This window comes from Charadrius vociferus, unplaced genomic scaffold (genome assembly GCF_000708025.1).
Source record: "Charadrius vociferus isolate BGI_N301 unplaced genomic scaffold, ASM70802v2 scaffold600, whole genome shotgun sequence".
In the NCBI taxonomy this organism is placed as follows: Eukaryota; Metazoa; Chordata; class Aves; order Charadriiformes; family Charadriidae; genus Charadrius; species Charadrius vociferus.
In genome coordinates this window covers 824,282-838,131 of record NW_009646404.1, presented here as the reverse complement: position 1 = coordinate 838,131, position 13,850 = coordinate 824,282, and the positions used below count along the sequence as shown (strand labels likewise).

General features: G+C 38.6%; 1 protein-coding gene across 1 annotated transcript in view; it reads left to right on the top strand.

Annotated features, from left to right (window-relative positions):
- Positions 1 to 13,850, top strand: part of ARHGAP17 (Rho GTPase activating protein 17) — a 27,047-nt gene that overhangs the window by 2,597 nt on the left and 10,600 nt on the right. Inside the window, 13 exon segments of the mRNA XM_009895103.1 lie at positions 4,055 to 4,159; positions 4,978 to 5,054; positions 6,153 to 6,264; positions 6,463 to 6,539; positions 7,244 to 7,355; positions 8,141 to 8,209; positions 8,371 to 8,452; positions 10,561 to 10,688; positions 11,087 to 11,198; positions 11,777 to 11,858; positions 12,330 to 12,410; positions 13,163 to 13,276; positions 13,640 to 13,794. Of these exon segments, the coding sequence (XP_009893405.1) occupies positions 4,055 to 4,159; positions 4,978 to 5,054; positions 6,153 to 6,264; positions 6,463 to 6,539; positions 7,244 to 7,355; positions 8,141 to 8,209; positions 8,371 to 8,452; positions 10,561 to 10,688; positions 11,087 to 11,198; positions 11,777 to 11,858; positions 12,330 to 12,410; positions 13,163 to 13,276; positions 13,640 to 13,794 (1,306 nt within the window).

Sequence of the window (13,850 nt, the reverse complement as noted above, 5' to 3'; positions counted from 1 at the left end):
GGGGGGGGGGAAGTACTGCTCATGACAGGGATGAAAACAAAGATGTCTTTGGCTGACTTAGCACATGAAAAAAAAACTATGATACAATTCGAATGGAAAAACTTGGGTACTTCTGTTTCTGAAGCCGATCATATGGCTTGATAAAGTGAAGGAGGAAGCATTTTTGCTTTTAATTAGATGAACTAGCTTGTTAAGCTTATGAACCATTAGTGCTAATGACTTGCCAGTCTGTCTGGTGGAGGACGATGAGCTGGGAAGAAACTATGATTAGGCGCAGCTGGTTTCTGTCTTCATTTCTGTTTCTCTTGAAGAGGTCAGCTTGGGCCTTAAGAGAGGTGGTGAAAAACATGCCAACTGCTTGCTAATAGATAATGTCAGGGTTTTTTTTTTTTCTGAAACTCTGGAATCTCCAAATAAGCGTACAAATGCTTCTTATTTAGCTTGTGATATTTCTCAAATTTGTCAAACTGACATTTGATTTGTTTGCAGACTTGTCATCTTTTTGAAAGTACACTGTCTAATCAGACATTACTTTCACGGTGAAATTTTAGTTGCAACTGTTAGATTAACAAGGTTGACTGATTACAAGGAACAAATTTGACTACAGACTTGTTCTACATAGTTTTCTTCCTCTTGTTACTTTGTGAAAGACTTTTTTTAAAAAAAAAACAAAACAGGCAGAACATAAATTGGCAAGGGAAGTCAGGCTAGCTTAGCTGCTCCACAGGACCTTCAGTATAATGGCTATTTCAAATTGATTATAAAGCATCTTCATATGTTTAAGTTCAGGACCTGCATATGAAACATGGAAGCCACACAAATGATGCAAAGTACTTTTATTTCAAATCTCTCCACCTGTTCAGCTTAAAGTAGAAGATGAGAGAATATATTGGCCTTAAAACTTGAATTCTGCACAGATACATGAAATCATCTTGAGTAATGGTGATATGAGCTGACCTGAAACATTTTACCCTGCTTTTCAGGAGACTGCTTATTTGAGCCATAAATACCTTCACAGTTTGACAATACTATTTTTAATTTCTGAAGAGATGTGTACAATTAAATGGCATAAAGGATGTTAAAACACCTTGATAGCCTTCAAGGGCCCATCTGTTTTCTTGGTTAGCTGCAGAATAGTAACAAGAAGTGAAAGCCAAAAGTACTGCTGCTTGTTGCCAAAAAAATTTTGCAAGCAAGGCTTTCCCAGGCACAGAGCAGACTGGCTACACCCAACTGGAAGAATTTACTCACTTGTTTGTTTGCTCTTGGGGGCTTGTGGAGGGGAGGGAGGCTCTTATCTAACTAAAGAGCTTAAAATTGTGGTACTGTTCACTTTATAAACATGTTTCGCAGTGTTCTTTTTTATATTTAGCTCAAGCTTTGCATAGGATTGCCATAGCTTTTTTTTTTTCTGTTTTCTGAAGTGTACTACTCCATTTCAAGTATCTCTGTTAAATGCATTCCTGTGTGAAGACAAGGAATATAATTCAGTACTGGAAAGGCTTCTACAATAGACCCACTTTCTGGCATGCCCTTGTAGTGTATAATAAAGCAATTGTGTGATGTTTTGTACACTGAAGATGCCCTGTGGGTACAGACAGCATGGCCTATAGGTCACATTTTCAGTTCAAAGGTAGCTTAATGGAGATTAATGTCATTCTTGGTTTTCCTCGCGTCTTTGAACTAAAAAGCAAATGAGAGAGGAGAATATATTATCATGAAGTTTTGGGGTCATGTTCTTCCTATCGGTCTTCTGCCCTTTCAGTTTGGCATCCAGGCTGCCTGGAAAGAGGCTGTTGGGAATATATGTGCTCCAAAGCCTTTCTAAGGAACGTAAGCCACCACGCGTGGCCAACAAGGGCTGTCTTAGTCTGCTGGGATCTGTAAGATGGTTCAGTTACAGGATGTCACCATGCTTCAAGTGTGGGAAAAAACCCTGCGCTCGATATTTTAAGAAGTCTTAACTATGTGACCTTGCAAAAATAAATGCTTTCACAAATAGTGGATGGTTTAGAATGTGTTGGTGGTATTTCAGCTTGAAGATCACGCAACAGAAATGAATCATCTTACCTGCAACAGTAGACCACAAACAGTACTTTCTTGTTCATGTATCTTCATATGGACTTGTTTGAAGTGGACTTGCTTTTGAGCTTGGTGATATACGCTCTGTAAATAAAAGGCAGTGCCTTGTGCTTTCAGAGCAGTCCTTGGGCAGTTTCTCTGCACCGTACTCTACTGTAAGAGATTTTACTGAGCTTTTCAAGGATATCAACTTGGATTCGTCTTGTGGCTGTCAAAAGCTTTAGTCCCTTTAGTGCCTCATGTAGCCAGTGAAACTTCAGTCTTCTTACATTGATCCTCCAGCTCATCAGCCCTCCTATATTGGTTCTTTTCCACCTTCCCTTTGGACTCGCAAAGGCTGCTGCTGGGCAGCACAGCCCCAAGACCCAGCTTTGGGTGCTCTTCCAGGCTACAGATTAGCAGAACTGCTGTTCCCCTCTTCTGAAAGGAAATGGGGAGCCCAGTCCTGCACTTGCTTGTGTGGTCAGGTCCAACAGCAGTGATTCTGTGCGGATACCCACCAAATCCCCATCTCTCTGTGCCTCCCTCTACTGGCATCTTCTCCCTCGCAACTTCTCGCAGCCCACGTCCCTGAAGGCTCCTCTTCTGGATCTGCTGTCCCTTTTAGTAGCTGTAGTTTTTACTAGCAGCTTTTTTTGGAACCTACTTACATCCTTTCAACTGTAACCACTTTAGGGATATACATATCCCATCCTAGTAGTGCCAAATAGACCCGTTGGGTGGAAAACACATTGTTCTTACCTGGATGTATAACATCCTAAATGAAAATTTATAGCATTTCATGTGCATTAGAACGTAGCAGCCTGCCTTCTCTGGAAAAACCAACAGTGTATCTCCTGCTTTAAATCCAGATACTGTGCCCTTAAGAGGAGCTTGCACAGGGTGTAATAACTTAGCACTAAAATGACTACTTTTTCAGCTAATCTGTATTTATGATTGATAGGAAAGCTGGGGAGAATCGTTGCCCTCCTGAAAATGTAACAGGAGTGATTTTAGAGCTGTATCAAAAACTAGAGTCTGTTCAGATTATTTCTACAGATGAAATGGACTTTTTTTTCTCCTTGCTTTTTAAATAGAAGCTGTTCCAAAGGGCCTCCTTTTATTCTTGGTGACTCATCAAAATGCAGATAAACCGCATTCTTTTGGCGCTGTGCATAGAGAGCTCAGTGCCATAAGCAGTTCTGTCCCAGTGCTCATCACTTTGTTTGCTTTTGGTGTTCTTTGAAATAAAATAGTCCAAATTCCTTACTTAAAGTCCCTTAAAAGAACAGTTTATTAATGTCTATCTTTGTCATATTCACAGTCGATATATTAAGCCATGTTTCAAATACACTGTGGTAAGCAGAACTCTTGTTTGTGCATTGACGCTTTTTTTTTATTCCACATCCCCTTTGAATCCCATTAATCTCTCCCTGAAAATAGTATTTTGCTTAGCATTTAGGGACTTTGTCCTTGTCTTAAATGGCCAGAGAAGGAAAACCAATAGAAAGCTTCCTGTACATAGGCTTGGCCCAGTGTAAAAGAAGCAGTCAGGTATGTCTTTAGCCTTCTACTTCCCAAGGTCACGGTGAAAAAAATAGGAGAGTTTTCCTACAGCTTTCCCCCTAAATTAGATATCTGCATGCGCCATTCATCTCAGATGGCAAGTATCAACTTGATTCTCTTATGCTGAGACAAAAAGTAGGGGCAGTGCTTTTCTCCCTCTTCCACTCTTCAGTTTTGCCAGCATTGTGAGCTTCGCCTGAATTGCTGTGCCACTGAGGAAAAAAGCAATCTAAATCTCTTTCCAAGCATTTTTGCTGTCAGGCGCTTCTGCTCAGCGTCTGAACTTCTTGTAGGCTGTAGAACTTGAGAAATATGCAACCCAGAACTAAGTGTGGTACAGGAGGAAGGTTTTCTGCTGAGGCCAGGGAAATAACTTCTGTTTTTTGTTTTGTTTTTCTCTTCCTCCTCTCCCCCTCCTGCCGACCAGATTGAGAGACGTCTTGACACTGTGAGATCTGTTTGCCACATTGCACAGAAACGATTAATCGCATGTTTTCAAGGCCAGCATGGTACAGATCCTGATAAGAGACACGTAAGTAAAATTGCCCTTTGGCTTGTCTTCTGAGACTAGTCTGAATACGCTCTGGCCTTCTAAATACTGATCAGCTGCTATGCCTCAATTTATCCAAGAGAAGAAAAACTATAAAATCATCTCACATGTTACCATCATTTGGTAAAATGCTAGCTGTAATTCCCCATCCAGGTATAGGAATGTGACCTTGGGGTACCTTAGCAGTGTCAGGACACTCACTTGTTTCTGCAGTGTGCTGAGTACTTCCAGCTTTCATAAGACCTGACTAAGAAGAGAAGATAGTCTGCAACTCTGATCAAGCTCCTCATATTTAGAATTACCTTTGTGCACTGACATCTCCGATTACTGTAAATGTTTTTTTGTACACTTTTGATTTCTGCTCCTCTTTAGCAAAGCCATACATAGGTTTTCTTAAAGCATTAGAACCATAAGTAATTAACACTCAGGTTTTCTCCTTGTATTGAATAATAGAGACCTCCTGAAAACAGGGGCACACAGAACGAACCTCTGCAGAGAGAGAGATGATTAGCTGGTTGCTTAGGTTTCAAGTTAAAGTTGTGTACTTGTCTTTGATAGTAGTTGAGATACATTTTTGGGCCAGTCATTCCAACTAAAACTGAGAAGAAAGTATCTGAGAACAGGAGTCTTGAGGCTTGAAACTTTTTGTGACTTGGCATTTTCTTAAAGTCAAAGAATGAACTGCGTATGTGTATAATAGAAACCATATGCAAGAAGAGAAGAATCTTAGATGGGATGTACTGGGAAAGCTGGAAGGGGTGAATGGACATAAGCTAAGGACTGTTCCTTCTATTCCATAGAAAAAACTTCCTCTAACAGCCCTTGCTCAAAATATGCAAGAAGGATCTGTCCAGCTAAGTGATGAAACTCTGTTGGGGTAAGTATTTGGCTTTATAAGTTGCAGTCTGTCATTTTATGGCCTGCAGGGTTCTAATTAGAGACTTGGGGTACCTACAGGCTGTTTTCAGTCTAATGAAACTAATATTTCTAGGTTCCTTCTCTAATCTAAAGGGAGAAAAAGTGAGCAAGCATTTCTTCTTGAGTCATCCTGGGGGCAAGTTTTAGGCTTGCTCTGAATTGCATTCCAGAGGAATCTGATTCTCTGCTATCTAAAAAGCTTTTACAAATGGCTTTCTCCTTGTGGATTAGTCAAGTTATCATCTTCATTTAAAGTTTAAAACTTAGTGTAAATACTGCATTCTGCAGTTTTGTGTTAATGACTTAATGCCAATTTGGGTTAATGGCTTCTAGTTCAAAATAACACCAATTTCCTTATCCCGGCAAAGTGCATATTTGCAACTTACAGGAAAGTGGCTGAAACAAATGAACGTCAATATACTGAATTCCTAGAGCAAATGTGTTTCCTCGTTGCTGATGGGAATTCTAATGGAGACAGCATAGAATGACCTTAAAAACCTTTGTGTGCAGTTTTGTGAGCTGTTGCAGGAGATTTAAACATGGATAAAAATCTGAGAGAATAGGGTTTTTCCTTAGAACAAGCTTAAAACAAAGGTCAAATCGTGGGTTTGGAACCTGAGGCTGCTGCATATGTGATTGCTTAGTACTATGGTGGTAAGACTTTTTCACATTAAAGGGGCTTAGGGGAAAATTAAATACTGCGTTGAGCAATTTTCCTGCTTCTGGTGAGATGGAAGGATGGGCTTTGAAATAAATACTAACTGCTCTGCCCCCAGGGCCAGTATAGTCACCTAGATGACTTAAAGTCTCCAAAAATGTTGTAATGGCTAAGGAATTTTAGAAGACAGAACTTCAGTAACACTCTTTGCCTATCCCAAATTTGTCCATGATGGCATAAAGCATCTTGGTTTTATGCCATTAAGTAATGCCTTGCTTTATACAACACAAAGCTTTCCAAAAGGGTAGCAGGACAAAAAAGGGCCACCACTGTTTCATTTTAAATATTTCTTCTTTAGTCAGTAGTAACTCTCATTACAACTTCCTATAATTCTTAAAGGAAAATGCTAGATACATGTGGCGATGCAGAGAATAAACTGGCAATGGAGCTCTCTCAGCATGAAGTACAGATCGAAAGAGAAGTTTTAGATCCACTGTGTCTACTAACAGAGGTAAGTCACTTCAGCCTGACTGAGGAAATAAATCTGGATTTATGTATAAACTGAGCAAAAAGGGTTTGTCTCATTGCTAATAATAAAACTTTTAAGGAGTCATGCAGTAGTGGTGGAAGGTGATACGAAATGTATAAAATGTAGTTTATCACAATACGCAATTTAAAAATAAATGTAAGCCTTGAATTCTCCTTTTAGACAGAGATACCAAACATTCAGAAGCAGAGGAAACAGCTTGCAAAGCTGGTATTGGACTGGGATTCTGCAAGAGGAAGGTAAGAAAGGATTTTAATTATCGGGTCCTTTTCTGTTCATGTTAACTTCTTGTTGCTGTATCATGGCATCTGATCTGATGCTGGTACTTGCTTCTGAAATGCTACTGTATGCACATTAATACTTTGCCGAAAAAAGACAAACTGACATTTAAGCTATTCAAAAAAGGACTCATGACTGCTAGATCCAAACAGAATCAAGATTTTGGAGCTCTTACTTGCCTATATATAATTGGAAAAATGCTGTAAACTCATCTTCTTTCCAGTTCATTTAAACTGTCAAATAAGGAGTAGAAGTCTAGTTTTGTAACCATGCCAAGTGCTTTTACAGCATTATATTGAACCATCTTATTGGTAGGGTCTTAGGTTGTTCAAATTACCCTTAAGTCCCTTTAAACGGTCTTAAACTGCGGTGATAATTTATGTAGCATTTTCTGGGATTGGTAGTTCTAACATATTGTACACCCATGTTCGACTGTGCAGAATGCAGGATTTCTTGTGCATTTTTATAGTTGTTTAGCTGTGTGTGAATTATGCCAGCATGTCGTAAATGGTGTGTTTTGAACATCTTCCTTAGTTCTGTTGGAAAATCTCTGAAACTATTGGGTTTGTTTCCTGCCAAAAGAAACCAGTTTCAAGGGAGCCATAAATGCAGATCCTTGTTTAATATTAGTTTTCACCAAATGACTGAAGGCTTTCTTCCACAGATATAACCAAGCTCACAAGACTTCAGGAACAAATTTTCAAGTGCATCCTTCAAAAATAGAATCTCTTAAGGAAGAGATGGATGAAGCTGGAAATAAAGTAGAACAATGCAAGGTATGACAAGATGAGTCTATTATTTATGTACCTCTAGCAACAACAGCAATCAGAATATGGCTGCTTCTGCAAGCCTTGCCTGTGGAACTGGCTGGCGGATTACTGCAGTTGCAAATTATGCGGCTGTTAACAAACTGTATATCTTACAGGTATATTAATGCTAGCTGATCTCTGTCTGAAATGCTTTAATTTAACAAGGAATTTATTATTATTTCTTAAGATGGGTTTTTTGCGTTATTTTCTGTCTCAGTCGGAGACAGTTAAGAGAAGGAGCGGTGTATTAGCCTTGACTGAAATGTTGAGGGTGTCCGAGCGCTTCGAGCCACTGAGTAGCTGTGCAGTGTGAGCTACCTGGATGACATTCAGGCTGCTGACATAAAAGGAACATTCTATTGCACCTCTGAGCAGTTCACATTCGGTTTCACTTCTCATTTAATTGTGAAATACTACATTAAGCTGCAGTTGAGCTGAGGACCAAAAACCTTTTAGGAGTACTTGTCTTTGTACGCAGGGATTGGCTGTAAATAACATTGCCATAGAAGCCAATTGTTGATTTAAGTGGGCAGCTGCTTTGCTGTATAAAACACGGTTAGGCATTTTTAGTGATTTTTGTTTGGAAGAATACATGTAGCGGACTAAGTGGATTACTGGCTTCCTGTACTACCTGAACCAATAGTTCAGACTTACTGCAGGCAAAATAAACGTATGTACTTCTGTCCTTGTATATAAGTTGAAACACCCCTGTAAAATTTATGTGCTATTTTGCATTCTTTTCTTTTTCAAAGGATCAGCTAGCAGCAGACATGTATAACTTTGTGTCCAAAGAAGGGGAATATGCTAGATGTTTTGTTATGGTGAGTATTTTTTTCAGTCTGACTTTGTTTACAGCACGTATGTGCATAGGCACTCAATTCTCAAAGATTACATTTTGTGTGCTAAACCTTCTAGTCTTGTATTATGTGCTCATCAGAAGCTAATGCTCTTTTTGTTTTTAAAATGTGGCTTCTGTTCTCAGTTATTAGAAGCACAAGCAGATTACCATAGAAAAGCATTAGCAGTCATAGAAAAGGTCCTACCCGAAATTCAAGCCCATCAAGGTAAAGTAACCTGTGCTCTGGCTGATGCTTCTCCTTGCCTGTGCCACCTATGCACAATATTCTCCTCCTTTATCTCGATTCTCTTGCATGCAGACTTATTGAATAAGGCCATTTTAATCTACTTAACAATTTTACGTTCCCAAACATAATTCCATCTTTGTGTTCTTTGGAGTTCTCATATTTTAACACACTAATAAAATATTAAGGATCTGTCTGATACCTGAGAGAGTAAAAGAAGGATTTTTCTATTTGCTTGCAGTTTTCTTTGGTATCGTGCGACCGTTGCTAATCCATACCTGGCTCTTTAGGCCAGTGAGAGTTTCGTTGTGATTTAGGAACTTCTTAGGGTCCTTGCTTCTCGAATGATTACTAGACGATTATCAGAAAACCTCCCATTATTCTAAGGAACTTGACTTTTTTCCCTTCTTTTATGCAGTCCTTTATCTCAGCGTGCAAACTGCACTACAGCTGGCTAATGGAGTATTCAGATCAATGTGTTGAATAGCAGCAGTAAAAAAAAAGCGAGCAATACAGCTTCATCTCTTCGCCATGCTACTAAGATTTTTGTTGTTAGCAGGAGTTAAGGTGTATCATTAATGGCTTGGTATGAAGGTGCGCTGTGTGGCGTTGAAACTGCTGTCCTAAATACTAGCTATACTGTCTCTTAATCTGCTAATTGTGTTGAACAAGGTGTAGGCTGAACAAAGTCTGAGAAAAATATAATCTAAGCTGAGCAAGACTCAAGTATCTTCAGTTGTGGATGAACCGTTAAACTAAATATATCAAGAAGTATGAGCATCTTGCTGAAAGATGATATAGAATATCTGTACTCTGTAGATCTGATGGGAGACGAGGTAATGGAAACAAATGATGCTTACGTAGCATCAGGGCTGCATTATGGCTGTATGGGAGGTCCTCTCTTTGTGGATATGACTGCTTTAAGGTGGTTGTTGTTGTTGCTTAGCTGCTTTGTACAAACTTTTGATGTGACAAATGCTTCAGAACAGATTAGCCTTCCTAGAAGGTGGGCTAGGAGGCATGGTGTCTAAGTGGTCCAGTGTTGAAGATCTAAGTGTAGGGCATTACTTCAGTTGTGTTCCTAGCTGTAGTGTAAATTAACTGCGACTTTGAACAATTACTAAGTTCTCTCTTCCTAATGTTTGCAAAACTGGGGAAAATGACATGTTTTCCTGGTTTGAGGACACGCATGCCTTTCATGGTGTGTTAATGAATGAGAGGAACTAAAGCCTTATGAGGGATATAGTTGATGTGGTTTTGTAAACGAAAACGGTAAATTAAATCATTTGCAGAAGCACATTGTGTCTTCAGAGGACTCTTTCAAAGTCTTCATCTTTCTTGACCTTTTTTCCACATAAAAGGAATGCGTCTGTACTAACAATAACCTTTTACATCTGCATTTTTTCAATTAAGACAGCAGAAATGGCTGAAGTAGTAAATTGTAGGAAACAAGAAATTCACATTCAAATTGGAGAAAGTTGTGCCAATTTTGACTTCCGGAGTTAAGCAACAATCGAGAAATTGAATTGAAAATTTATGGAAGTGTTACAGTGATGGACTGTTAACGTGTTAATTCTAATGTAAGCCTTTGGGGCTGTTAACATCCATTTAAAGTTGCTGATTCCTTATATCAGCAATAAACTTCACGTTAATGGTTCAGTTTTTATCCACCTTAAGTATAGTTGAAACCAAGATCAGCCCAGGTCATGCAATCTGGACAAAATTTGTCCTCAAAGATTCTTGCAGACCTAAACCTTTATATATCTTGGCAAATCAGAACTAACGTAACTTACAGCCATTTGGTGGCACTTGTGTTGGGGCCTAGTGGGACATGCACTTCCAGTTATACAAAGGGTTTGTATGTGGTATTCCATCCAGAAAGATGCAGAAGTATTTTTTTCTTGAACACCAGCAGGCTCATTTTCTCTTTACTCCTGATATAAAGGACTTTACCAATCAAGAGCTGTAAAACTCCTACTGTATTCTGAAAATTTCTTTGCTGTACTGGAGGCTTTCTTCTTTCCTTGTCTGGGACATAAATTGAGTGTTTGTTAGATATTTTGCTCAGTGTTTTGATACTCTCCAACTAGACAAATGGACTGAAAAACCAGCTTTTGGAACTCCATTAGAAGAGCATCTCAAGCGCAGTGGTCGTGAAATTGCAGTCCCTATTGAAGCCTGTGTAATGATGCTTTTGGAAACAGGAATGAGAGAGGAGGTAGGTAATGCTGTATCATGTGGTATGAAGAACAGGAAAAAAGTGCTCAGTGAAACTCAGGGACTGGTGTCTGTACTTTTTTAACAAGTTGCTTAAGTAATTTTGTTCACTGGCACAGATGATAGATCTTTTGCAACAGAATAACCTCAGCACTATTTGAAGTATCTTTGAGATGAGTGCACCTAGAATGAAAAATTAGGAATGGACCAGGGGTTAGAGGGAACTAAAACACTATCAGGTGGCAGCGACACGTTAAGAGCCAGCTAGATCATAACAGTGTAAGGTGAAGACACCGAACTTGAAACTGTTCTGAAAGAGTCTGTTGTAAAACTTACGCTGTTTCCTGCTTGTACTAACATGTTGTTACCAGTCAAGTACATTTTATTCTTATTACGCAGGGCTTATTCAGAATCGCTGCTGGAGCCTCCAAGTTAAAAAAGCTGAAAGCTGCCTTGGACTGTTCAACTTCCCAGCTTGATGAATTTTATTCCGATCCCCATGCTGTTGCAGGTATTGTGAATGTTCTGAAACAAAACCAGGTATAAATTGATATAATGCAAGTTGATGCTGTTCATTTAACTGTTGACTTCCTGCAGTGTAAGGTGTCGATCTCTGCAGATAAACTATGAATGAAAGTAAACTTAAAGTTCACTTCATTGCACAACTTAAACACAGATAAGTATAGGGTACGTACGCGTATCACGCTTGATGTATTCATGTCTGCATGACAGAGTGGTGTTTAAATTTCAGGGGACCATATTAATCCAAATATCATATTTCTTCTCATGACAAGTGTTAATGTGATCAAGGGAGATTAGAGCCACATGTAGACCTTTAATAAGGTCTTTGTTCTGAAGAGATGATTCATAGTTTTATAGTACATGTTTCTGTCAAATTACAGTGATTACTGGAAGACCTTTTGTGTTAAGTGTTGAGTAGATATACTGTGGAAGTGTCAGGTCTTCCCACTGTTTCACTGGAACTTGGGTCCCATTGCATAGATAAAATCGTAAATTTGAGGACAGAATTTTAAATGGAGGCAGAAAGCATTGGCTAAGAAGTTAGACTGTTTCTGGTGTGCGTTGCAGGTGCCTTGAAATCCTATTTGCGAGAGTTGCCAGAACCTCTAATGACCTACAGTCTCTATGAAGAATGGACACAAGCTGCAAAGTAAGCATACTGAAAATAGTTGTAGAGGAAAACATTCTACATCTTTTTTTTTTTTTTTTTTTTTCAAATTTGGTTCTTCACATATGAATTCAAAAGAAAGACCAAGCTTACACAGTTTACTTTCTCATTTCTACTCTAACAGGTGAATGTTTTGTGTAACAAACTATTTTAAATGTTGTGATTTAGCTTAACCCTAATTGTACAAAAATGTGGTGAAATATTTATTTTATGTTTAAATGTAAGGGCTGCTTCAGACTATTTGCTGTGTAGTATTGATGCTTAAGCAGTTTTCTTTCATTGCAGGTAGAGATAATTCAGAGATGTAACTAGCAGGTTACTGAATTACTGAATACAAAACAGTGCATTTATTTGACACAAATGGAAGGTTATGCATTTGTCTTTGTTCACTGCAGAAACAACAGTTCTCTGATCTGAAAGTAAGATGTAATGGAATTTTTTCTTTCCTTTCAGTATTCAGGACCAGGATAAGAAGCTACAAGAGTTGTGGAGAATTTGTAACAGATTACCGAAGCATTATCATGCAAATTTCAGGTATGTATGAACATCTGTTGACTTGCAGCACAGCTGCTTTGATGCTGGAGGACCATGTTTCAAAGCTGATTAACCAAAACTCTGATTTTTTTTCTTGGTCAAATTTCAGATTTTTCTTGGGCTTTTTTCTTTGTCAAATTCAGTTAGGTTTATAAAAGGACATCCTGTTTTATCAAGTAGTTGGTGTGCATTGAGGGTGGTAGACTTCTTCAGTCAAGTTAATTCACTATTGACTGTAATGAAGTAGTGATGCGTAGAACCCTTCCACTTAAGGGTCATGCTGTTGGCAATAGTACCTGACTTTTCACCAGTTGTGCTTGCTCTTCGTTGTATTTTCCAGTCTTAGAAATCACCTGGATGTATCTTACACGTATTATTTTTCCTTTTGGTTTTGCCTTTTGGGAATGAATCAGAACAAAACCAACTCTAGTGACTCCTGGAAGTGTGGAAATTCCGTTACAGGATATGAAAGTAGATGTTGAGTAGACATTCTCAATCTAAATATTTTTTCTGAAAATATGATATTTCTGTAGTTCCATTTTGCTAAGGTGGGAGATGCTTTCTTTTCTACCCAATTCAACTTCTGATTCATGAGTAGAAACTTAGTAGCCAGCCACCAAGCAAGAAGGTGGTTTGTCTTATTTGTGTTTTGTTAGGACCTGTCTTTACAAGTTCTTGAATTTTTACCTGGTTGCTTTCAACAAGAAATGCTCTTAGTTCCTGCTGTTTAATTATTTCTTTTCTTTTTGTAGGTATTTAATCAAATTTTTAGCAAAGCTTGCACAGAACAGCGATGTTAACAAAATGACACCCAGCAATGTCGCAATAGTTTTGGGCCCCAACTTGTTATGGGCAAAGAATGAAGGGTAAGCTACAAAACAGAACGTCCATGGAATTCTAGAATTTCTCGTCAGTTTGTTTTAAATCATGTAGACTGTTCACAACAACAGAATATTTGCCTAAAAAGTATTTCAAATATTCTCTCAACCTATGCCTCCAGATCCTTTTAGGCATGCATCTTTTTAGGGGTGTTTTAAAATGCTGTGAATGTTACTGAAGTCGAGGTTTCATCAAGGTGTGAAGTTGCTCTTTATGTGATACTTAGGAGCCTTGATACATCATGCTTAGCGTGATATGCCATTTAGGTAATACAATTATTATTTTTTTTTTTAATATGTTGTTACTTTGATAGAACTCTGTATAAAGTGCCCTACAAATTTCTTCTGCAGATCCCTTGCTGAAATGGCAGCAGCAACTTCAGTCCATGTGGTAGCAGTTATTGAGCCAATTATTCAGCATGCAGACTGGTTCTTCCCTGGAGGTAAGTTCTTGCCATAGTTAAAAGAATTTTGTGTCTGTAATAACCCTACACAGGTAAACCTCCAATAGCTTTTTGCAGTGAGGCACAGTTTTGTGTATGTACATCTTTTGTCTGTGTCT